Source organism: Sitodiplosis mosellana, unplaced genomic scaffold (genome assembly GCF_009176505.1).
Source record: "Sitodiplosis mosellana isolate CC-2019 unplaced genomic scaffold, AAFC_SMos_1.0 Smas_scaffold_6226, whole genome shotgun sequence".
NCBI lineage: Eukaryota > Metazoa > Arthropoda > Insecta > Diptera > Cecidomyiidae > Sitodiplosis > Sitodiplosis mosellana.
In genome coordinates this window covers 6411513-6437732 of record NW_022601467.1, presented here as the reverse complement: position 1 = coordinate 6437732, position 26220 = coordinate 6411513, and the positions used below count along the sequence as shown (strand labels likewise).

The window sequence follows — 26220 nt, the reverse complement described above, 5'->3', positions numbered from 1 at the left end:
GAATGCATTCAACTGTTTTTTGTTGCGCTCTCTTCTTATCGTAATAGGATTTGAATCGATAATGATGCAAACGTAGTGGCAGCAAGCTTGGCATACTGCACACGTGCTCACAATACGGAATGTGCTTACCATTATAGAGCGGATTGAACAATATTTCGTCATCAAAGCAGACGATTCGGTCTTTTTTCCCTGTGTCCACCGAAGCAAACTGCCACACTTTGAGACATTGGCTGCACAGATCTCCCAATGCGATAACGTCAACTCGAAAATTTACTAGCATTTCTATTCTCTATAGAACTATTCCAAAGTCACGTTTCAAATCAAAACTTCATTCGATGGTGTGTACACTAAACACACACACACTATTTCTCTCATTCGATCCCACTCCACCATTTGGATATCGGTCGTTTTGCTGCTTTCATCATCATCTCATTATTTATTCTATATATTTTTCAATTTGATGAGGAAACTAGAAAATGCTTTCTCTTCATCTTCTTCACGATGATACGGAGTATGTGCTCACACATACATCCACACAACAACACCTTAAAAACCATGACGTATCTGCGATCGTACGTACATGTGTGTGTGTGTGTGTGTGTGTGTGTGTGTGTGTACGCGTCTGTGAAAATGTGAAAAGTGTGAGATGCATCTAAAGTTACCTAAACCCATTTCAATATCCACCGAGTTCTATTTTTTCGTTTGTTTGCTATATTTTTACTCGCTTTGGAGTTACAAACGTGCATAAAAATCAGGAGTGCAGTTCATTCGCAACGCTTTCGTATTATCTGTCGAAGAGTTGAATGCGATGCGCTTAGCCATGGTTGATTATCTGCTGCGTACTTTTCTCCACTCATACTCCTTCACTCTCCCACTTCGTTTGGTATAGCTTTAGAATCTAAAGTTTAGATGCTTTCTTTTCATTGCTAATATGAAATGAGGTTTTCCTTTTCTTCGCATTCATTCCTTTTTCGAGATTCAATGCTAACTATGTCCTTATATGGAAACGCGATACGCGGTAAGAAGTGCGGTGTGCATTCGTTTCTATGATTCATTTTTTTTCATTCTCGTTTCAAATGTCTGTTTCATTGAACATGTTTCTTATAGATTCGACGATGGTGTACTGATATGTGCTTATTTGTGAGTGCGTCGAGTTTTTTTTTCTCGTTTTTTGTCATTGATTCGAGTACGTGGTGTTACGCTTTCTTATTATTTGCTTATAAATAATTCGTGGTACAGCTGTTTCGAGGCGCATTTCAGCTCAACGGAGGTCAGCTACTGAACGCGATCTCAACCACGAGGACCGTATCGTTCATGCACTATTGAGCACCCAATGTGCGAATTGCAATCAGACTCGAGCCACGATAACCAAAACAACAGCGCAAATAAGAGATGATGAGAGAGAGAGAAAAAACACATTAAAAACACCGAAAGAAAAGAACTAATATAAAAGCACATTGAAATGATATGACATTAATGCGACTGCATGGAATTCACCGGTTTTATACTGTCCCCACCCTCTCGTCTGCACCTTTATTCGGATGCCGGCAAATAAATATAGATTTTGCACTGGTTTGCACTCGGTTGATTCAGTTTATTTGCTTTGTCATTAAATTCCGGAATGGAATTGATCCGATCATAATCCATCTGGATGGAAAATACCTTTCACAATCGAATAGCTTTCTCTTCGATTTCGCATTTCATAATATTATTGAATTGATGGGACTTTTCTCCCTCACCAGAATAAGAATATTCCCCATCGATATTTTCATCTTGAGCATTTTCTCCAGATACCAATACATCCTATCTATTATAATAGATTTTATATTCATTGAAATTGTACTGTGTTATATGACGCTTTTTAACATTCGCTTATTTTCTCTACCTTTTTCTAATTTTTTTTTTCTTTTCTATTTTTTTTTTCTGGAAATTCGAAACGTTCTTCGTGATTGTTTGGCGCGCGTACTTATTCACTCGCTTGCACAACACCATTCCACGACATGCACACAGAGAGCTTAATATCGACCGAAACGTTCTGTAGAATATTTCCGTTTCATGTGATGTTTGATAGACATATGCAAATAGTTCAAGTTGGAAAATCCGTTTCGAGAATCATTCCGAGGTAAGTGTTAGACAAACATTTGTGTTCATTGCAATTTTCGCATTTGATTTCATTTTCGGTGCTTTAAAAACGAGTCAACATTGCATCGTTGGTTCGCTTTTAAACACAATCGCTATGAATAGGGAAAGAGAGCGAGAGCGAGAGCGAGAGCGTGAGTATGAGGAATGCAAATAATCTGCTTTGTTTGATTTTGGCTTCGGCGATTTTGGATTTCGCACATACACTTACGTTGTGAATCAAAATCGATGGCTGACGATGTGAACAGAGATGCGGAGTTATGGTGAGATCGAACTCAAAATACACGAATCGATAAAAGTTCAAAGCTCTGTTTCTCTCACTTACCAATTTCGTTCACATTCTATCTCTCTCTCTCTCTCTCGCTCTCTCACTCGTTCATCCGCTCGATGCGATGTGTACCTAAATAGATCTGGTGCGCTCAAGGGAAAATTTAATCTTTCGCTTTATTTTACAATAAATTCAATGGGCTGCCATTGTTCGTGCTAGCATTCACGTTTACTGTCATGCTTTCAATTGCAAGTGGAAAAGAAAGAAGAAAAAAAATTATTACTGACATCATGTAATATAATGTATATGTTATTTCTTTCTTCTCTCGCTCCCTGCCTTCATGTATTGGTATTCTATACCACATTCCGCAAATCAAACAATCTGATTCCATAGGCTAACCGAAACGAACAGTCTGCTGAACGATGTATTGGAGGCGGTACGGCCACACGTGAACCTCACATTTGATAATATTTTAGCACACATCAATACGATTTATGTATTAAAAACGAAAAGCGGTGCGTTAGCTGGACAAGGTTATTTACGACTCAAGGTAAGCGAATTTCAGTCCAATTCCGGTACAAAACATAAACACAAACACACACATTTGGCTCTGAAAACAAATACACACTCGTATAAACATTGCATATTGAGAACGGTATCAAAATATTTTGACAGATTTATATATTAAACACAGCCACATGGGTGGTTGTGTTTTGTGTCAATTTTCACGCCAAAATGCTTCGTTTAAAAGGCAACACACGAAATGAAATAAAACACACTTCTTTTCTCGGACATTTTGCACAAAGCGACACTCGTATTCCAACAACACATTCGTGTTCGTTTTCGATTACTTCAATTTAAATGTAAGATTTGACCCACGATACAAACAGGATACCATTATCAATATTCGTTTGCACCAAATGTTTGCCTGTTAGTTCGTTCGTGATCAATATATACTTGATATCGAATGGACTTGAAATATTTTTTTCCCTTCGCATCCATTTTGGCAGCATCAAGACGGTGCTGCCGTTATCAAATATTCACATGTTCATTTTTGTTTCTTCTATTTTTCTCGTTTCATTTTTCTCTCTCATTCATCGATGGCCGTCGTTTTGTTTGACCGAATCGAAAACAGGGTCAAATGCTTTACATAGCCGAAACGGACCTGATATTATTCCAATGTTACCCGAGCGTTATGAACTTAGACGACCTAACAAAGTAAGTTTAATTTGAGAAGAAAAATAAAACCTCAATTTAGAAATTGAGCAACATTTATTCTTGGAACCATGTTCGATCCATCACCAACCAAAAATGGAACAAGTACAATGACAACAGCAACACAACGAAATTCAATTGAACCAATTTTCTGCCATCGTTCTATTCCACTTTAGATGTTTAATTTCCATTTCATGCCATTTGTTCTGTTTTTTTTTTTGCTATCAACGAAACACAGCCAAGAAGAGCATACATGATTTTTTCCATTTTCAGCGCTTTGTTGTCAATCATTTAAGTGAAATCATGCCATTCTTCTCTCTAGCTCTCCGTTTTTTTCGCATCTTCAATAAATAATTCACTACAGACTTAGCGCAAAAGAAGCATCATCGCATGCGTAACAGCTAATACAGAAAGCTTTGTTACAATTGGAATGCAGCAATATGATTCGTTTTCAGTTATATTATTCGAATTGGATTGGCTTTTTTTATTTGACGCAAAAGCGACACAGAGACAGATAGAAAATAGCACATATAGAGAAAACATCAAACGGAACTGATTCGATGTGAGAGTTGAGAATGGATTTTTTGTTGTTGTTACTATCTGCGTCGTTGTTGTTGTTGTTCTTGTTATGAGAGGAAAAAATAATAATAACCTCTGTTTTTTTGCCAATTATTTTGTGAGCAGCGTGCACATATGCAATTTTCTTGAAATTCACTTTCGTACAAGAGTGCATTCATAGTTTTCAAGTAAAATGTGTCTTTTGACAAAAGGTTTAAGTACACCCAATTGTAATGGTTATTCTTTCTACAACTATCTCCAGCTCACTCTCACTCACTCACTCTCTCGTTCACTTGCAATACGATTTTATCTGATGCTGTTGCTACTACTGCAATCATTTCAATTCTCTGCAGTGCCAACCATAATAATTGTCATTTTCTCTTTCACTCTCTCTCTTTCTATGTTTATCTTACGAATTGCTGACGTTGAATAAACAAGTGCTCAAGTGTAAGACCACAAAAATGAAGAAAAAAACAGAATGAAAGCACTTCAGTCTCATACTCACTGTCGTCAAAATTCAGATATATGTTAGCTTGTATCAAATAAAGCAGAGAGAAAGAGAGTGAGTGAGTGAGAGAGAGAGAGAGAGAGAAAAAGAGCTGATAAGAATGCCATCAAACGGAGCAGCGAAGCATCAACATCATGTAAGACATTTTTGAATGTACCATTGCAATTTAATTTGCATGTGAAATTGTAATGGCATTATGTATGTGTGTGTGTGTGTGTGTGTGTGTGTGTGTGTGTGTGTATCTGTCTGGTGCGTTCATTCAATTTCGAGCCTTGTGCGATGCTGGCTTTTGTTTTTCCTTATTTGAGAAATTAATTCGCAAACATACACACACACACACACACACACGAACGAGCAAGCGCGTGTTTTAACTCACAACCACATTTGCACATGCAAGCGTACACGCACAAACACATGCATGTTTGTGACAGTCATATAATTTTCTCATCATCATATTGTCAATGATTATTGTGTTTGTAATTACGGCCAAACATAAAATCATGTTTGAATCCGAATACATGCGTTTTCTTGTATATTCAAAATGCAATTTGCATACATTTCGCGTGCGTCATTGCGATTCGTATTTAAAGTCCCAAGAGTCTGATAAGACCGAAATGTGCGCATCCGATTTTGTCGCACTGAAAACAAACAATGACATGTTACAGATTAAAATGGTGAATATCTCCATCCAGTGTGTGTTTATGTGTGCACACGGTGTTTTTCTTACGGCTTTTGTTTCCTTTGTCTCCGCAACTCATGATGTACAAACGTTTTCAATTAGATCATGATTTGATGTGATCTTATGGTTTTGAACATGGTTCGACATTTTTTCTGCAATTAACCCAGCTTCCGACTTATCTCGATGAACAACGGTTCGTTTATTGCATCTTTTCTCACTCTATGCGGACACTTTTTTTCTCTCCCTCTTTGTCTTTTTATCTGCCCGTGTGAACATCTAGGAAAGGATTGTATATATCTGATGTCCCAATACATGATGCGACCCGGGATTTAGTACTGTTGTCTGAACAATTCGAAGCCGGATACAAATTAACGAGAAATTTAGAAGTGCTTACTGACAAATTACAACAAACTTATCGTGAACTGGAAAGTGAAAAACAAAAAACCGATCGGTAAGTTACAATCGAATGCGCTTGCCTAAGCGGCAAACACACACTAAATTATGCATAGAAACCGTTTCGAGAGAACAGCAGCTTGAAACGAAGCGCTAGTTTGATTGTCAGATTTGTTTTTGTTTTTGTTTCTCTTTGCGCTGTTTTGGCGCCGATAAAATAATTCGTAAAACTTTTCTCCCTCTCTTCAACAGGCTGCTCTACTCCGTGCTTCCCATCACCGTTGCTAACGAACTTAGACATCAAAGGCCCGTCGCACCAAAACGGTATAAATCGGTTTGAATAATTACTTTGCTTTGGCATAAACATATACACAGCGGCCGAGTTTGAGCCGATTTTGAAGGGAAATTCACTGAAAATACTCTCGCTCTCTAATTCATTTACTTGAACAAGTTTGCGATTCTTAACTAACAGCACATGGGGAAACAATTTTTAATGAAAAAGCGCTTAAAATCAACACCGAAATTACCATTATTATGGCACGCTCACAAATAGGCCAAACCATTTGGTTTTTCGTAAGGAGGAAAGGATTCCCGTTCAACGATAAAAGTTTTTTAGTTGATGTTTTTGTTTTGGACATCAATCACTTATCCGTTTACTTTTCCAATAATAATTAATTGCCTTTTGTGTTCGCAGTGCTGAAATGCGATTGAGTCTATTTCGCATATATGATTTCCGAAGCCACGACGATAAACAATGGAAGAAGACAAAAACAAACACGTATCCATGTAATTCCAATGCGTTCCGATAAAGAGAAAAGAAACCGAAATCCTTGTTGTTTTCGTCGCAAAAGTCGATGAAGTGTTTCGCAGCAGGAACCTTTTTATATTTGGTTTTTGTCAATTCATCGTCATCTTTCTTATGACTTCTACTTCCATCCCATTGATATGGGTATAAAATAGGGTGGATCGATCGATTGAACGTCTTTACAGATACATATTACAGATGGCTAGTGCGGAATCGTTAACTTTTGTCCAGAGGAACATTTCTTGCCCTGGAAGTCTTTTTCTGGACCTTCCCTGGCTGAGTGTCTCACATTTTCACAAAAACGTGTAGCGCAGCTCCCCAGGGAAAAACTTCCAGGGCAAGAAATGTTCTTTTGGACCTAGGTTTACAATCCTGCATCAGCCATTATTTATAAAACCGTAAAACTGTTCAATCGAATCACCCTAGTATACCATGCCTATATATAAACAAAAAAATACATCGTTGTTGTATAAGTGTTTTTTCTTCTCTCTCTCTCTCTCTCCCTCTCCCTCTTCCTCTCTCTCTCTCTCTCTCTCTCTCTCTTCTCCATAAGCAATATCGGCTCATAATTCATTTTAAATAATACTTATTCCACCGCAAATAGACCAACCTACCAAAATGGGGGCCTATTGACAAGAGACGAGAAGAAGAAAAAATTTAGATACAGAAGAAAAATGCGATGGTCTGTTTTGGCTTAGAGCAAAACGGCATATGTTCATCGTTGAATTTTTGCCGATAACACATTTTCGGGGGGGAATGATGTGCACGCTTTTTCTTCCTTGGCTGATTTCCTATTTTACAACAAAAAAGCTGTTTAAATCGCCGTTATGATTAGTGAAATTTACTTCCGGATATTTTCATAAATAACTCAATTCCATTTTTTCTCTCTTTTTCTTTGTTCGTTCACAATCTCTTCTTGTTCTGGATTTTCTCCAATCCAATTTTTCGTGACCAACCAAAAAAAAAAAACGAACAGGTATGATACGGTAACGCTGCTGTTTTCTGGTATCGTTGGTTTTGCCCAGTACTGTGCAGCTAATACAGACGCAGAAGGTGCTATGAAAATTGTGAAAATGTTAAATGAACTGTATACAATATTCGATGCATTGTGTGACACAAAGCGAATACCAAACATCTACAAAGTAAGTATAAGATGGTTATGAGTGAAAATGAAGACAAAGATGAAAGAAGAAGACGAAAAAAATGCTCACGGATGATATTAAAATTTAGTAAAAGTAGTAAATAAATGGGAAAAGCAGGTGGTTTGGCACAAAGACACGACACCATAAGACTAAAAACAAGATGACACCAATAGAGCGTATCCTCTTGGTCTGAGCTGCTTAAGCGTGAGACGAAGAAAAGGTGGAGATGACAAAGAAGAAGAAGAAAAAAACACACCAACCAAATAAGAAATGACCAGAGAATAACCTCGATTTTCATGCTAGCTCATTTATAAACGAGTAATTTTTTGTCGTTGTTATTTTGTTGTTGCTGTTTTGGTCTTTTTCGATTTCACCCCATTTTTTCGCTCCATTTTTTTGCTTTCGTTGGTTTTGTTTGATTTTAGTACATCTTCCGATTTACTTTGTTGGATACAACAACGATTGCATTGATGCTCTCACTCTCTCTCTCCCTCTCTCTCTCTCTCTCTCTCTCTCTCTTTGTCTCTCTTCCTCTCGATAGGTCGAAACTGTAGGTGATAAATATATGGCGGTATCAGGGCTACCCGAAGCATGTGAAAACCATGCCAAATGGATAGCAAAACTGGCCTTAGATATGATGGACATGGCAAAATATGTTCAAATGGGTACCGAACCGGTGGTAAGTCAAACAGAACCAGAATAACTATATACACACTTACACTCTCTACATCGCTCGCATGCTTCTTTATTTACCTTTTTCCGACTTCTTTGTGCCTTATTTTGGTTGATATTTTTCTGGTAGACATTCTTTTTTTTTCGATGAACATGTTTGGCACGAATATTGGCATATGTTTGAATTGCGCGGTATTCATATTGTGTTCGATAAATATTGATCCCAAGATCGAAGTTGCGACAGCTTAGAAAACGAGCAGAAACCTTGGTTTATTTGAGAATGAAAAGAAAAAGTAGAAAAATACAAGAAATACAAAAATATTGAGATGGAATGAAAAAAGTGCTGCCGCATAAAAGAACATTTAAAGGCCGGAAAGTCGATGTTGTGTAGTGTGTGTAAAGACTGAAAAAAAGGTATTTGTAACAATACATATGTTCAGAAAATATATTGAATTTCTCTATTTGTGCACGTACACATCTTCATTCCGGATTCTTTGATGTCGTATTTAAGTCGCAGAAATACTATATATACATATATCCATAGAGTTTTCATTCGGTCTGCATTGAGAGCACAATAAGTAAGCCATGAAATTGCTGAACGAGAAGCTTCTGATTCTGTTCGAATATTTTCACGAAAATGACACCTGATGACACACACACACACACACAGATACCCATACAATGAAGCCAAATGTTTCGTTCTTCAGCCAACGTTGACCAAATGTACATTTCGTGTGCGAGTGAGTGTGTCACGAACCGACTGGCAGACAGACAATTCAAGTGAAAACGAGCATTGCTTTAAGCACTCCCAGACGTCATTTGAAAACGTATAAGTATGGTGTTGTCATGCCGAGGACGACATGAAAATCTCAAGCGCATTCAAGGTTCTATGTATATCGTGAACGTTCAGTGCAACGCATCGCAATAATTGAATTTATATAAATTACGTGTCTTTTGGAGAGACACGATTTTATCGAGTGAACGAGATGAAAAAAAAAGCCACTCATTTTATTTTTCAATATTAAAAAGCACTCAAACAATATATGCATTTATTTTAAGTAAATTTCGTGAACAATAATCATTTCAATTGGCTTTTAAACACACGAATATCGAAAAAAATTGGGTAAAGCCTTTTCATGTTGTGCGCAATTTTCGCAAATTTTTTCTTTCAAATGCGCGTCATCGTCGTCGTTGTCTCTTTGTAGCTTATGAATATTCGATTGGGATAAAATATGACTGATTAAATTAAGTTGGTTGCAACTGCTCTTTGTCGTTGATGACTTCAAAAAAAAAATTCATCGTTTAGTTGTTCGTACGTATGCATGCAAAAAAAACATAATAATTTCGCATTCGAAAGAGTTCTTGAAAATGAGTTTTGTGGCCGGATTCTCCATTTTGATTCGTCGCGGAAATTAAACAAATACATGTACATCACAATGCAAATGGAATGCCATGGCCCGAATGCAGCAACGGTCCGCAAAGAGAGAGGCGGTGCGTCATTGTCATTTTCATACTTAGTGTGATTTACTTCGGCGCTCGTATTTACCACGAAATTCAATTTTCTCATCATCACGAACGGGGCAAACACACAGAGACAGAAAAAAATGAATCTGGGGCATCATGGGAGAGAGACTGAGCTCTGAAAGAAAAAAAATTTATATTAAAATGCTGCGTTGAAAAATGCAGGGGAAAAGGCAAAATTTACTAATGTAATAAGAGTAATATTTCTCTTTCTTGAGGATTAAAGCATTCGGAAAATTGAATCGAACCATTTTTCATTCAAATAATTTTGCTGCGATTCTTCGTAATGCTGTCGCACTTTGGCTGTCGTCATTGTCGCCGTCGTGGTCGTCGCCCACGTCGAAAACTGCGATGAAATTGTGAGAGAGAGAGAGAGAGAGAGAGAAAAGTAGAAAAGTATCACAAAAATACATTCATAAAATGAAAGGACGGTGTTTCACTTCGATATTGCAATATCTCTCATCTACGTGTTCAATCTTTTGCCATTGAGTCGATTCAGCCGCCGCGGTGGCTCGCTGAGTTTCTTCGAGAGACTGTCAGTTAATTTAATTTTTAAATATCCCAACACAACTTTCTTTGACTTAATTCGATTAAATGAAACTTGATGACATTTTCTGCGCTATAATTTTTTCTGCATTAGTCGCTATAGGAGCGCGCGCTTTCGGACGGAAAGTGTTGCTTTTGTGAAACTGACACGTTGACTAAATTCAAAAGAAAGTAAGTTGGAGGAAAAACGACAGCTTAAAAATTCTTATCGTTACTGCACAAATATGTTGTCGAAATAATTGCTACAACGACGATGACAAAGTGTCATCGAACCAGTTTTGTTCGTAGTCGGAATTTTCGGGTTGGATGGTGTTAGCACTTTCAATAGTTTCGCTTTCAATTTCCGAATTTTTTTTTCATTCGATTTAACACACATACCTACACACTGTTATGCTGCTCTTCTTTTTTTCTCCGTTCGAATCGTTTCGTGCACATCCCGAAAATTCTGCCCCGTTCGAAGCGCTTACCAATGAGAGCGCTGAAGCGTTGAAAAGCAATTATATTTCGATTCGCATTCACTACGCTATACGTGATCCATTGAGCATCAATTACGTAAATTAATCAAACACATTGCTTAAATTGACATCATTTATTCCATCTACATTCCACATTCTTTGTGCAATCCATCCGAACTCAATGATCATTTGCATGAGTGTGTAGATGTGTGCACTGGATCTGTGTTTCCTACTTTTGCTGCCGAAACAGCAACGAGCTGAGAGTCGAACAATAAGAATAGCGCCGAAAGTGAAGAGAGTCGAGGGAAAAATTGAAATGACATGATGCCATGCTACAATATGTTAGCAGCAAATTACGCCAGAAACATTTCAATAGATCTTTTTGATTTTGAAAATCCATCCTATTTTCGATTGAACATTTTATTTTGCATGAATATTCCACATCATTCGCATATTCCTATTCTCTTTTTTCATCATTTCTAGTCAAAAAAGAAGTGACGCAATCAAAGTACGACAATTTTTTGAGATATTTTATATTGTATTTCTTTTATTTTCATCCGTTATTTCTTTGTCGTTTTCAATTTTACGCATAGAAAATCACGATTGGTATACATTCGGGAGAAGTTGTGACAGGTGTTATTGGAAATCGAATGCCACGGTATTGTCTGTTCGGGAACACGGTGAATTTGACAAGTCGAACGGAAACAACTGGCGCACCCGGTAGAATTAACGTGAGCGAGGACACGTACAAGTAAGTTGTCCATTTGTAAGCATTTTATATATATATATATATATATAACGAGGGTTTCGGGGCTGGTAGGCTTTGCTCTTTATTAATGAGAAAGCCAGTAGTATCATAGGCTGTTTGTTGCACGCTGCTTATTCCCTCAGCCGTTTTGAGCGGTTGACATTTCGAGCAATTGCTAAAACCGTCATACGGGATTGCGTCTACCAGAAATAATTAGACTACGAATAAAACAAAGGACAGCAGTTTAGTTACGGTAACAGAGGCAGAAGAAAGGGAAGACCATAGTAACAACAACAAAAGTCGAAATTGCGCTCAAAAGTCAATTACATGTCAGGGGGAAGGAATATGTATTGAGGCAACAAAGCAGCAGTAGCAGCGACATCAGCAGCAGGGAAAAGTCAAAAGAAGAGAAAGAGACACATACACACATGCACATACACAAGAATAAAACCAACGAGGAATAACAGCGATCGGGCAAAACCTAAGGAAAATAATCATAAGGAATTAGAACAAACGACAAAACTGGAACATATACTTTCGCTTTGGTTTCATTTGCGAGTTGGTAACGCGTGTACAAATGGGAGGAAGCGCTTTCTCTCTCTCTCTCTCTCTCTCTCTCTCTCTCTCTCTCTCTCTCTGTGTGTGTGTGTGTGTGTGTGTGGCGCAACGTAATCGACAATCAAAATTCTTCCTTTTCCTAGTACAATCATGATCCATGGTGTTTTTCAGCAAGTCTACAAGTTTTATCTGACACAGTTTGCTTTTATTTTTTCCGTGCTCGTTTTAATTTTCTGTTGAATCTTGGGTATGAAGTTTTTTTCCCATTCTCTCTCTCTCCCTCTCTCTCTTCGTATATGCTTTACATCATTGTTTCGATGCCAAGTGTTTGAATTTCTATAGCATGTTTTAAGCACTTTTATGCTGCACGTTCACTTCGAAAAAGACAAGCGTCCAGCGCCCGTATAACCGTTCAATCAGGCGAACGGAAATGATTTCATTGTTTATGTGTTGCGTCACATGACTATTTTACACAGAAAGAGGATGTTTTTAACATTGACTGCAAAATGTACGACCGTTAGCAGTGTGTATGTTTACTGAATGGAATCGCTTTCAAACGAAAAATGAAGAAAAACAGCAACCAAAAACATGGATCGAATGAAAGAGGCTCTGGATCGTCGTCGTCGTACACAGGAAATGAGTGAACGAAAAGTGTATGTGAGAGAGAAAAAGGAAGAAGCATAGGACAATGTAAATGTAATGTGCATATAAACACCCATAAAATACATAAAGTTTTTTTCTTCTTCCATCATCATCGAAACAACTTTGGAGGATCTTCCTTGTGAAATGGATGAAATTTTTTTTTTGTATCCATACACACACAACAGTTCAATTCGTTGTGTCTCGATCCGTTCTTCCCTTTGGCCTTGCTCATTCTTGTCAACTTGTTCTCGCTATCGTAAATAATAAATGCAACAGCCCGATGCTAAATGCGTGGGATGACAAAGTTAACACAATTTGCTTGAGCGAAATGACCAACGTTAAAGCTCAAAGCCATTTGTGCATGAAGGCGTCAACGAAAAATTTTCCCTCATTTATGAATCGAAATGGTTGTGCACATACACACACAATCTCTTTATCTCAATCGCGACGGTGGTGGTCGCTGCACGACCACAACCGGGACACAGAATGAGACACACACACACACACAGAGAGAGAGAGAGAGAGAGAGAGAGAGAGAGAGAGAGAGAGAGAGAGAGAGCGGGAGAGAAAGAATACCGTTTCTCGGATGCGTTGCCCTAGGAAATATTTCAAGCAAAATAAACGCAAAAAGTTTTTTAACATTGTAAATTTTTAATAAAACGCACTTGAAAAGCTTCGCTATATTTTCTCTGTGTGGCAGCCGCTAGCTAAATTACAATGAGAAGAAAATTCATCTATTTATTTGTTGCGTCGTTGGTTCATACTGCGTTTGGTCTTTTAGACTTGATCCCTCTCGTTCTTGCTCCCTCTCATTTTCCAACTCTCCTTGGCTCAACTTGTTTGCTCTGTTCAAAACTTTTTAAATAGACAAAACTTTTGAATTGAAACGAATGAATGAACGATTGATTTCCTTTCGACTGAAAATCACATCGAATTCAAGTCAAACCAAGCTCCACTGATGAATTGGTTGTATTCAATCAATTATTCCATGACGCACATAAACACACACACACACACACAGTCAAACCAACAGTTGTTTATATGTTGTAACTCGCGGCCAAATCACCACTTAACTACACTGCAGAGAATTTCTACGTATGGATATCGAGGCGTGAGAAAAAAATCATCAACTCCCATGGGGAAAATATTTGTTGAAAAGAAACACAGCACAGAGAAAAAAAATCAAAATATCTAAAGTGGCCATTAAAATAATGCGTTTGCCATTCCGAACGTTTCGTTCAACATTTGCATACCTAATGATGATACCGTTAAGTCAATAGTTGTTTTCCTTTGACTTAACCTCAAATCAAAACACACCGAACCAACTAGCCAATATTGGCCTGGTAATAAATCTGTTTTTCTTCATTCACCACAATGTCAAGTGTCAAGCTTCCACACACTGCTTTGCGCGGTACGCACCTTAACATATTCACACGCACGTGGTGGATATTGCAATTAAAAATGTGATCTCTTGCTCGCGATGAGAGGCATGAGAATACCAAAACGAAATTGCGTTTTATTTCAGGGATGGAGCATCATAGTGCAAAGCCCAATCAAAATAAACTTGTGCGAATGCTTCGACTTGTTCAACTTATAGGTATTTAATTTATTTACATAACAGCCGTTTGCATGCGAATGCCAAGCTGACACGTTTTACAAAATTAGTGTGATATTCGGCATCGGCACATTGGCTCAATGAAATGTTGGGTTCGCAGCTCGTACAGAGTGGCAAATGTGCAGCCGCCATAATGGTCGCAATAACCGTAAAATACTCTTAAGAAAAGGTTCCGTTGAAGATTAACGTAAAGATGACTTTCTCTCTCTCGCTCGCGTGTGCGCGTACTCAAATTCATAACATTAATATTGAGTCCGTTACCGTCGTCGTCGTCGTCGTCGTCGTCGCACTCTTCGTTTAGTCGCCGGAAAATTGTAATTTGTTTGAAAAGTGAATTCATAAACAGATCTTGTCTTCCGTTCATTTTTCCATGATTGCTCAGTAATCATGAGACGCGGCGAATGGAATAACTCCGTTTTCGGCCGGGGTCATACCCGTGTCACAGGCATACACGAAAAGAAAAATTACTTGTCACCCATTTGCCTGGCTTTGCCATTTCACATTCGGCGAAAATATGAATGTTGATTGGGCGAATAACGTCGCCCTCCGTCGTAGATTAGATCAATTTCAAATCATAATAATGTACGCTAAAACCGAAGAAAAATAGAAGGAACGAATCAGAAAAAATAACTTCGAACTGGCATAATGGCTATTTTGAAGCGAAACATAAAGTAGACGTGCGGCTGTGTCGTGTCGATAAATTTAATTCTATCAGCACGTTTTTTTCTGTTCATAATTTTTTTTTTCTTTCTCTGAAGCAACCGAAATGTGTACAAAGTATTAAAAAGTTAAATTAACTCGCGCGTTGGCTTGACATTCGCTGGATCGAAATGAAGAGGAAAAGAAAAATTAATAGAATAATAAAGAAAAGACGCATTCATTTTTTTTTGTGTGTGCCCAATGATTTGTAACAGCGCCATTTGCATAAATTGAGTCACAATTAAAACAAGGGTCAATTGGTTTTTCGCTGTGATGTGAAATGAAAAATCTCGATTTGTTCAGCACGGTAAAATGTGTATATAGGCATATTTCTTTTGATAACATTCCATTTTCTTCATTTCTTTCATTATTTTCACTCGGTGTATATGTATATATTTCGTTTTTTTTTTGTTTGGTGTGTAAAAAAAGTAGGCTCTGCGGGAAATGTTGTGTTCAAGCTGTGTGTCCAACCTGACCGATGCCATTTTCTCATTTCCCTTTTCTGCTTCAATCGTTTCACTTGGATGACCGGTGATGTCTGGTACAAAGTGTTTTTCTTCACTCCATTTTCCAAGACGTATACGCACAGGGACAGGAACAGAACAAACTTTGTGAAATTGGACCACATTGCCGCCGTTAATCCATTAAATCGATGTAACATTTTAAACTTTTTGGCACTTTTAACATATTAATTCCAGATGGCAATTGATAATTGGCTCGCAAATTCTCACGAATCGTGCATCTACAACAAAAGAACAGAAGAAGAGAATAGAAAGAAGAGAAAATGAAAATTGAGCAACGAGACGATATGAGAGTGACTATAGCAAAATATGAAAGAAAACATGAAAGCAAATGGATACGTGCTTTGAATTTGAATTTTAAACTATACTGTGCTTGTTACGTTACGAAAGGTTAGGATGGATAGAGGGGTTTCCAGAGTGGGAGGCATCCGACTGAAGTGGTGAGCGTGTATAAGCTTAAGCACTGAAATATGCTTATTGTACAGAAAAGAAAATCATTAAGCATGATTAATGTTGTTAACAGTTAACAGAGGCGACTTCGGTGCCACACCATCATTTCCCATGCAGTGATTTCACTGCGATGAAATTTTCGGATTTTGGCCAAAAGTGAAAGCGAGCAGAAAAATTGCGACCACACACCGACTGCACATCATTTTCACTCATTCAAAACATAAATTCCAACCGCTTTTGATAATCTGTTGATCATTCATTCTCACTTGGCGCGCGCGCGCTCGTGCATGTGTGTGTATGTGTGCCTGTTAACCCGGCAAATTTTCAGCATGTTAATATAAATAAACTATGTCATAACAATGTTCATGTTTTGTTCATGCTAAATGGAGAAGAATCGTCTTCAAAAGAAAACGATGACACAAATAAATGGAATCACTCATAAATTCACTTTCAGTGTCACCGGTGTGGTACGACGACAATAAACACGGAAAATAAGAATGAGAAAAATATGAAAGCAGCACAAGCAAAACCCTGACTCTCACACTGACAATTTTAATAATCTTCTTTACGGTTAAGACGACGAAGGTTATGTAGCCAGATGTATTACATATGCTTCTTGACTCTGGATTTCATCATGCATACAAAAAGAGTGACAACGCGGCACTCATATATACGAATCGCTAACCCTTACGCATATTTCACAAAATGCGAAAGCGCTTTCACTCTGAATGGGCGAGAAAGAAAGGGAAGTCCCTCTCAGTCAGAAGTGTATGCGAACGCACCAGATTTATTTTTAAGCATTTATCAAACAAACCATCGAGAGCGTTGGTCCAGAATTCCAAATTGGAAATGCGCACATAAATCACATTGTACGAAGTAATCCGACATAAATGTCCTCAGTGGCTATAAAGTTTCTAATAGAATGTGCAATTCATACATTTATTTCTTTCTCTCTCCCTCTCTCTCTGTGAGTTGTGTGCGCTCCAATGTTGGATTTTTCTGTGTTCATCCATTGAACAGTTTTTGGTTTGTGTTCAAGTGGAACATTGCCATGGGAAAATGAGAAACAGTTTTAGTTGCACTCGAGGCAGAGTCAAAATGAATGAGGGAGGAAAAATTGGGGGAAACAGAGAGAAATGCGAAAAAGAAAGGCAGATCAAGAGAGAGAGAGAGAGAGAGAGAGAGAGAGAGAGAGAGAGAGAAGGAGAGAGAGAGAGAGAGAGGGAGAAAGCAATTGTAGGGAGAGAAAAAGTGTATGGTAGAATTATGACGAGTGCTGGAACTTGAAGATAAAGTGCATGGCACATGCTCTTGTACAAGGTCCAACTTATATCGCTCCGTTAGATGATGCATATGAAAAATGAAATGCAAATGTCTATTAATCTAGTGATGAAATACAGCGTGTGAGCGCGCGTTCTCTCTCTCTCTCTCTCTCTCGAGCAGTGATTCATTCGATTGGGTTTTATGTTGCAACATTGAATGAATTTGTTGAGATGGATCTACTATGGCTTTGTCGTCGCCATACAAATCAATAACTCATACATGAATTGCCGGAAATGAATATGGAGATTAGATTTTAGCAAGCGTTAACCTCTCTCTCTCTGTCACTCACTCATTTGCTATGGTCACAATGCCCGATGACAACACCTTAAACGCATTACTTTCATCCAATAATTCATCTGTCACATTTACAGCGTTTTATCAGTCGCATTTGCCCTCTTCGTTTAGTTCTCCAGTTTATTTTTTTTCTTCTTTATTTTCGACAATGATGCAAATTTCGACAGAGGTTAATGGCTGCGTAAATTTTATTCGCATCTCTTTTTATGCTTTGTGATTCAAATGTGATGTTGTTACTATAGCAATGACCGATTGAGTTCTTATCCAGCGCGCGCCCGTGCACACACACACAGGCAAAAAAAGGACCGTTCGATGTTGTCATAGCATCGACGAGAGAAAAAAAAGGAAAACCAGGTAGACAATATGGTGTGTGTGGTTCCTATGTTACGAAACTTTTAAATTCATATGAGAACTCAGCGAGATGAGCTGATAAAAAGATAACAAAAGAAAAGGCTCAAACTACGTCAATAATATTTTGCTGCAATTTGACGAAAATTTAATAAATAATCGGGCATAATATGTGACACAGGGAGAGAATGATGCGCAGGGTAGCAGATAAAAACAAGTATATAAAACGGTATCAATAATTCGATCAACAAGTTACTTTTGTGCACAAATGACGGGTCGACTCGATCCAATCCAAACAATGTGTATGTATTGAGGTACGTGTATACACATCTTTTTGGCTTCAGCCAATTTATCGGTTTTAGGTTTGCCGTGAAGGTGTATCGATGCTGTGTGTATGTGCGGTGTGCACACAACACAAGCAGCAGCAACAGCATCAACATGTGCTTTATGGTCTCTGAAGAGCTCTGTGTATTAATTTTAAGTTTAAATAAAATTCTTTGTTGCCAATTTTGTGGGTTCACTTGAGTTGAGCATAAATACGTTATACGTTGCTTTCAATCGAATATGACGGAAGAGAAGTGAATCGACCACCGTTTCACATTATTCTGGTGGAAAATTTTTGAACTTGATATGTGCGCAGCGCAGCACATTAGTGCGGTTATTTCAATTGATCAGGTGAAAATGTTTGACTTTCATTGCTTTTCCTCTCGTCGCCTGCTCTCCATTTCCTCACACAAAAAGCGTTCACATCGTCGAGTACACCTGAACGGAATTAGGAATTCTAGCTATTATTGACATATTATTGAATGGAATGGTGCATTCAATCGATGCTCAATTCATGCAAGCTTATAATTTGCTTTTGCGGAGGAAGAAAGTGCTTGCACAAAATGTATACACAATTTTCGGTAGCATTTGCATTGAACGAGCAAAAGAGCATGATCCCAATGCTCAAGGGCGCTCAATATTTTCCTTCTAACTAATTTAAATTGCAATTTCAACGTATCCTCTTTATTCAATGGCCAGTGAGAGAGAAATAGAGAGAGAGAGAGAGAGAGAGAGAGAGAGAGTTAAGTTTTGTTTGCGAATTTCAGGCTAAAAACCCATTGTGCATTCCAAAAATTGAGCATCACCGGCAACAAACAACCCATGCATGCTGCTGCTCTTACTACTACTACTACTACTGTTGTCCATTAGAGAATTCTTTACCTCAATTTATTAAAACAATTTTGAAACACTAAAAACACATACACACAAAGGATAGATAGCACAAACGAAGAGCAAAATATCATAACGTTTATCACATGGTGAATCGGTTTTCTTTCGCCAGCCATTTATCGTACTTCGCACATCGACCGTTGCTACGTTGCATTTGTTTATTCTGGCTCTTAGATTTCAACGAGATTCTATGTGCGATTCATTGGCAAATGTGTCTGTTCATATTGAAGTTTGTTCGTTTCCATTCGTTGGTTCAATTAAACTATGTGTTTTTGCCGTTAGCATCAACAGAAATGCATATAAAACGAATCAAATCGACGCGTATGCCCTCTAAATGAGCAAAGACACAAAAAAGTTGCCGTACATATATTGAGCGGACACTATCGACGGGTTTATTCGTGTGCGTGGAATTGTGTAAATGACTGTATTCATGTTCATTATGTGTACGATGACACCTTCAAGTAGTCTATGTGTAGATGGCGTCTTCAGCTCAAACGTTAAATCTCTCAAATTTAAATGAGAATAATGCAAGGTTGGCATTATACTCTTTTGTCGACAAGCACTCGACAAACGAATGAGAAGCACATAAGCGATTTTGTTATCGCGGTAATTTCATATCAGTGAGCTTTTTTTCGCTTTTGTCTTTTTTCAATGTACACAATATGGATAATTGCCGAAATGAAAATATTATTCTATTTTCACATTGTTATTTGTTCTTCATCACGAGAAATTTACGCTCGGAACGCGGAGTGAATGACATTTAACGAAATTTCAAAGATTAAAAGTTACAATGTAGAAAATAAATATCAGAAATTGTTTTACTTTCATGTGCGCTGTGTTTGGTAACTGTTCCGTTGGTTCGGCTATTGTTGCACACATATATACTTTTGGTTGCTTTCGTTTGGCCAAGTGTCTATCCAAAATTTATGAATCCCAGTGCAGACATCAAAAAGAATGGAAATGCTCACAAATTCGCATATTGTGTGCCGTGTGTGTGTGTGAAGTGGCGTAGGACGAAGAGCAAGAGCGAAAAAGAAAAGAAATTCAGATATGTGTTTATGTGGCTTTAATATACCTTTATGCTTTGCACCACATGGATTGCCCACATTTATTCAAACACAGAGCAACAGCAGGAGAGAGGGACAGAGAGAAGAAGAAAAAGAGCGCAAAAAACGACACTAGATGGAAAAATAAAACTCACAAATCCATATATATGTATACTGTAATATAAACAAACACACACACACAAACAAACACTCGTTCAAAAGAATAGAAAAGAAAACAGTAGAACAAATAATACACGAATGAACGCAACTTTAGCTGGTGTTCAAACAAAAGCACTCGATGTGAAATAAAATCGAATGAAAAGAGAGGGGAAAAAACAAGAAAATGTGAACAACCAAAATGGTTTCAATGTGATGGCAAAAATCTATCACACAGATTGTTTGCAGCGATGCGAGGCCTTCATTCATTGTGTGCTATTTTGACGTGGTTACAAACCGATGCCACCCGAAAATTTATTCATCAAACCATCCGAAAATGTGTGAGAAGTCAGTAGCCGAAAAAAAAGGCTAGACATGGCAGACTTGGCACGCACTAAATAAACACACGCACACAGAAGAAGTGTACGAGTAAGCACACCGCGGTGATGCAATGCATACCGATTTCGGCTTGGCTTGGCTTGGCTTGGCTTTTCAAACTATCTCCATGCATAGCACACTACGCACGCATGGCCAACCGAACCATCTACGCATACGAGAAAAGCTGATTGCGTCATATTTTCGACTGAAACTCAAAAAATTATAGTGGCTGAATGAAAGGGTGAAAAAAATAGAAAATAACGAACAAACATCATTACCACAAACAAAAATGATACAAAGCGAACGCAGAAAAAAAGACAAAAAGAAACATGTAGCCAAACATAAATAAAGACAATATCCAATATGCTCACGCTACAAGGCCGACAAAACGTTCAAAATTTACATTTTGAAATGATAAATTTTGTACGGCGCATCCAATACGCACAACGATACAAACGCGATTTATTCGAATTGAAAACGAATTTGGTGATATATATATATATATATATAGAGAGAGAGAGAGAGAGAGAGAGAGAGAGAGAGAGAGAGAGAGAGAGAGAGAGAGAGAGAGAGAGCAATGGGACAGAAGAGAACCGCGCCGAGGCAGATAGGGAGTGTGAGTGGGTGAATGAGAATGCCGTGCATCAAAATGGTTTGTGCCACAATGCTGTTCGCCCATACACAGCAGCACCATGTACAATAATTCATCGATACGTGAATTAGTTATAATAAATTTTGTTGGAGCAAATCGATATATGAATACTGAATATATTATCAAGCGTGCACAGCATTTTGCCTTGAGTAATTTTCAGGTAACTTTAATTTTACTCGGGGCATCCTTTGATTCAGCTGATTGTGTATGTGCCCAACTCGCTGTTAACGAAGGATTCGAGTTAGGCTGATGTGTTGATATGTATGTGTTTTGTGCAAGTTTTCTCGACATACTTTTGCATATAATTTCCCGTTCACTACATATTCCTTATTTCCATTCACATCGTCGTCAACTTTTTTCCCCTTGTTCCGGGAAACGGAGGGGGAGAGAGGCACGCCAATGAAGAGAGAAAACTTTTGTCAAGTGTTTCACGTGGTTTTGCTGGGTAATTGCTCACCATTGTCATGCGGCTACATATAAATTGAAACATCGAGCCAATACCGAAAATTTAATACAAATTATGCTGAACGACATCCGCGGAATATTGAACGGTGTGCTGTTTATTGACAAATATGTCGGTTGTTTGGTTGCACGATGGAGTGGCATGATCGAAAGAATGAAACGAGTGAGTGAGCGAGCAAGCATGAGGGAAACAGGCAAAATTTGTTTGTTTAAAGAATGTGTGACATTCCAGGGAAAATAAAATTGAAACACAGTAACACAATTCGCCAACGACACACCACTTGTTCCATCTTATAAACTGTTTTCCGCTTATTTTGCTCATGTAATTTCTCCCCAAAATGGATGTTCAACGGTGTGCGTACGTGCGCACGGTGCGAGAGTGAGAAGAAAGTGAGTGATGAATTCATATTACTTGCGCTCATGTTCACTGAAAGCCACGTGAATGTACAGCATTCAATATGCGATTTCGACAATGGAGAGAAAGAACACAAAATTGTAACATTTTTCAAAGAATGACAAAGAACAGTGAGCAAACGGTGAAATATTTTCTGAATACAAAGTAAGAGGAGAGAGTGAGAGAGAGAAAAGCGAAGAAATGTTCGTGAATAACAAGTAAACAATATGACGAAAAATGGTGTCTGTACTCTTTGTGTGTGTTACGAAATTCAAATCAAAATGGGGCAACAGCTGAAAATTCGCAATATTTCATTCATTCGACCATTCATGTTCGTTTTTTTGCAAAAATATCGAAAGAGCGAGAGATGGAGAGAGAGTGAGAGAGATAGAGGAAATTTGCGTGCCGAATCAACTTAATGCCATTTGTGTGCGAAATTGGGATTTATCGAAAGGATCAGTCGGTCACAGATTATGGCAACGCATTTATTTTCCATGGCAAATTTCAGCGAATTCTAGGCCATTTATCGACATCGACGCAACATAAATACGCGCACACAATTTTCAATCGCAACATATTTGGCGACAATTCATTTGAATTCATCTGTAAGCCGCATTCCATTTGAGTGCTCGCGAATGAGTAACACGCTTGATGTGCGTTTTTTTCATCGTGTTTATGTCGAAAATATATCAAATCTTTTGAATTTTTATTGAGATTTGCAACCCTAAAAATGAAGACGAATTTAAGCAGAACGATTATGGACTTTCATATTATGCTAAATCGCTGGCATATGTGACATAATTGGACTGATATAGTATTCATCGACCCGACTCATGAGCAGTGTTTGGCAAATAAAAGCAAAAAATCATCTTATCTTTGCCAAACACTGCTCATGAGAAAGCATCAAATTCATTGGAAGTGATTCCAAACAAATCAAATGAAATATTCGAGGTAATCAATTAAAAAACTAATCACTGCTTGTTAAACGATTAAAATTGCGTTAAAACTGCTGAAATCATATGAAAACCCACATCAGTGTGCATGCTGGCGCGTTCGCTTCTCTTTCTCTCTCTCTCTCTCTCTCTCTCTCTCTCTCTCTCTCTCTCTCGCTTTTCCTGTGTGTGCAAAATGTAGGTACTATGTGCTTTTCGAGGAGATTTATTACCAGTTTACATGCTTAACTCAAACGGAATGAACAACATCATGCCGACATTTAGTTAGAATCATTATGATAAGATGAGTTTGAAATAGATAGCAATAAATGCAAGCTCGATAAGCTCAACAAAAAGAGACTACGGAATATTCATATGAAGAGGGTGAAAGAGAGAGAGAGAGAGAGAGAGAGAGAGAGAGAGAGAGAACGACACACAGAGAAAGAGAGAAGAAAAACCTATGCTCTGGTTACTCTGGTTGCTCAGTTTTCATTAAAAGTCCCAAGAGCATTGCGAAATACATGACAGAGCACGCACACGTGTCACGCAGTCATGCACATAAAGTCTAATTTTCAAACAGTTCAAAGATAAGAGCCATTGAAAAAAAAATAGGGAAAAAGGACCTCATTTCCCTTTCAACTATAATTTCCATTTTATTTTTTTCTATCTCGGTTCGTTCGCTCTCTCTCTCTCTCTCAACTGACAAAAATGTTGATGCTTATTGCCAAACGACCATTCAACGTGACTGAGCGAATGAGGCATTGTTGTAATGTCTCTCATATGGTACAAATCACGTAGTCACATTTCTTTTCCCTCTCACTCTCTACCCATTCTGCCATTTGGCTTTGAGCGTTCCGTATATAGAAATTCCGCCAACCAAATTTATATTAACTGTCATTTTTCAAACGAGCTTTGTTCCATAATGTTTACGGTGGTCATTAGTTAAATTTTCCGTAGATATTATTCATGAGCTATAAAATATATTTTAGTTGCAAAAATTGTTTGTTAATTTTTCGTTGGGGAAAATGAACTATCCTCCATTTTTTTGGTGTGTCATACACACATATACTCAGACACCAAACATAAAACAACATTTCCGAGAGCATTAGAGTGAGTGCGCATCATAAAAATAACTTTGAATTTTATGTGTAAATTTCATGATTAAAATCGCTTTCATGCATCGAAAATTGAAAAGTTTCAGTCGCATCGATCACATGACACCGTTTCAACTAAAAAGTTGACACCCCGACATATGCATATAATATCCATTTTCGGGAAATATTTTATTCATGCCATTGTGATGGCATTCGAAATGGTGAAATATTTGCTTGACATATTTCTGCTGAGAGTGACACATAGATTGAGAAAGTGAAAGAGAAAAATGGGTAAGAGATAGAGAGAGAGAGCATGGTTTGTGGCTAGCAAAAACAAGTAGTAAAAGCATTATGTGCCCACAATGCTGCCATTTGACAACAGCAACAGTTATGATGGATTTGTGTATTCAAATAGATTTATCATTATATTTGTGTGCTGTGCCACACAGAGATGAATTTTAATTCGGATACATAACGAACATCCAAATTGATATAAAACAAATAGATTTTACTAGGGGGTAAAATCATTTTTTTTCATCTTTTATATCCGCACGCATCAAGTTATAACTTGGAAATTCAATGGTATGCATTTAAATCCGAAATATCCATGTATATTCAACAATATTCATCGTGAACGACAAATGAATATTACTGAATATACACAGATATGTCAAATTTACGTGTATACGTATGAAAAATAAAAATAGTAGCAAATAGTAGTGAATCAAACCTTCAACCGTAAATTTGAATGATTTTGGTAGATAACGGTGAATATTGGAACATTTTTTGACATTACAGTCTAATGAATATTATTAAATATACATGGATATTTGAGATTGACGTGCATACCAGTAAATTAGTGCAGATTGTATACCTAGTCAAAAAATGTTCCAATATTCACCGTAATCCACCAAAATCTGCCAAAATCCTTCGAAAGTGATTCAAATTTTCGGTTGAAGGTTTGATTCACTATTATTTTTATTTTTATTTTTTCAGAGTTATTTGCGTTCTGCAAAATCGCGTGAAGCCCCTAGAGATTTTAATAATAAACCAAAAGCTCTGTATTATTTCTAGGGGGAAAAAACTGAGTAAATGAAAATATAAATATTTTAAATAATCGCATATTCTACCGAATTTTGATCAATACGCGTCAATGCGTGTCAATACGCTGAATAACTAGCTGTGAATTCATGCAAATATGGTCAATAAAATGTGCGTATTTGCAACTGTCATTCCTGCTCGCCACGAACGAGACGAAGCAACAGAAGAAAACAACAACAATAACACTACGGAACGCAGTGCAAATGTCTGTGAATATTTGTCAATACGTGTCAATGAAGTAAATATACCAATAGTTCTTTCCCCCTAGTATTATTTACTTCTCTGCATCACCATGTGTACTTTGTACAGTGAGGGCCCAGATCATCGGCCGAAATTCCGCTGCGGAAAGAATGTCAGTGAATAATACAGAGGCCTACGGATGGATTGAGCAAAGCTTTCTCAGTCTCAGGGCCTCCGCGAGCGCCTTCGGCGCCTCGGGGCAAGATATGTCGCAGCGCCTTTTACTTAGAGAGAAAAAGAGGATAAATTTTTTCTATGAGAAATGCGCTCTTTTTTATTTTTTCTGCGCCTTTTCTATGATGAATATATGCGCTCGAGCGCCTTCGGTGCTCTCGCGGCTATGAAAAAAAATGCGCTCGAGCGCCTTTTCAGCGCCCTTCGGTGCTCGTGGAGGCCCTGACTCAGTCTCTCTCTCTCTCTCTCTCTCTCTCTCTCTCTCTCTCTCTCTCTC

At 37.9% G+C, this 26220-nt stretch overlaps 2 protein-coding genes across 2 annotated transcripts in view; one reads left to right on the top strand and one right to left on the bottom strand.

Moving 5' to 3' along the window:
- Nucleotides 1-26220, top strand: part of LOC129579388 (guanylate cyclase soluble subunit beta-1) — a 56216-nt gene that overhangs the window by 9361 nt on the left and 20635 nt on the right. Inside the window, exons 6-13 of the mRNA XM_055469455.1 lie at nucleotides 2011-2122; nucleotides 2801-2957; nucleotides 3543-3625; nucleotides 5648-5818; nucleotides 6013-6084; nucleotides 7542-7707; nucleotides 8249-8386; nucleotides 11495-11652. Coding sequence (XP_055325430.1) covers nucleotides 2011-2122; nucleotides 2801-2957; nucleotides 3543-3625; nucleotides 5648-5818; nucleotides 6013-6084; nucleotides 7542-7707; nucleotides 8249-8386; nucleotides 11495-11652 — 1057 coding nt within the window. The remainder of the gene's footprint in view (nucleotides 1-2010; nucleotides 2123-2800; nucleotides 2958-3542; nucleotides 3626-5647; nucleotides 5819-6012; nucleotides 6085-7541; nucleotides 7708-8248; nucleotides 8387-11494; nucleotides 11653-26220) is intronic.
- Nucleotides 15458-26220, bottom strand: part of LOC129579131 (uncharacterized) — a 27163-nt gene continuing 16400 nt past the window's right edge. Inside the window, exon 7 of the mRNA XM_055468800.1 lies at nucleotides 15458-15905. Within this exon, the coding sequence (XP_055324775.1) occupies nucleotides 15800-15905 (106 nt within the window). The 3' untranslated portion in view covers nucleotides 15458-15799. The remainder of the gene's footprint in view (nucleotides 15906-26220) is intronic.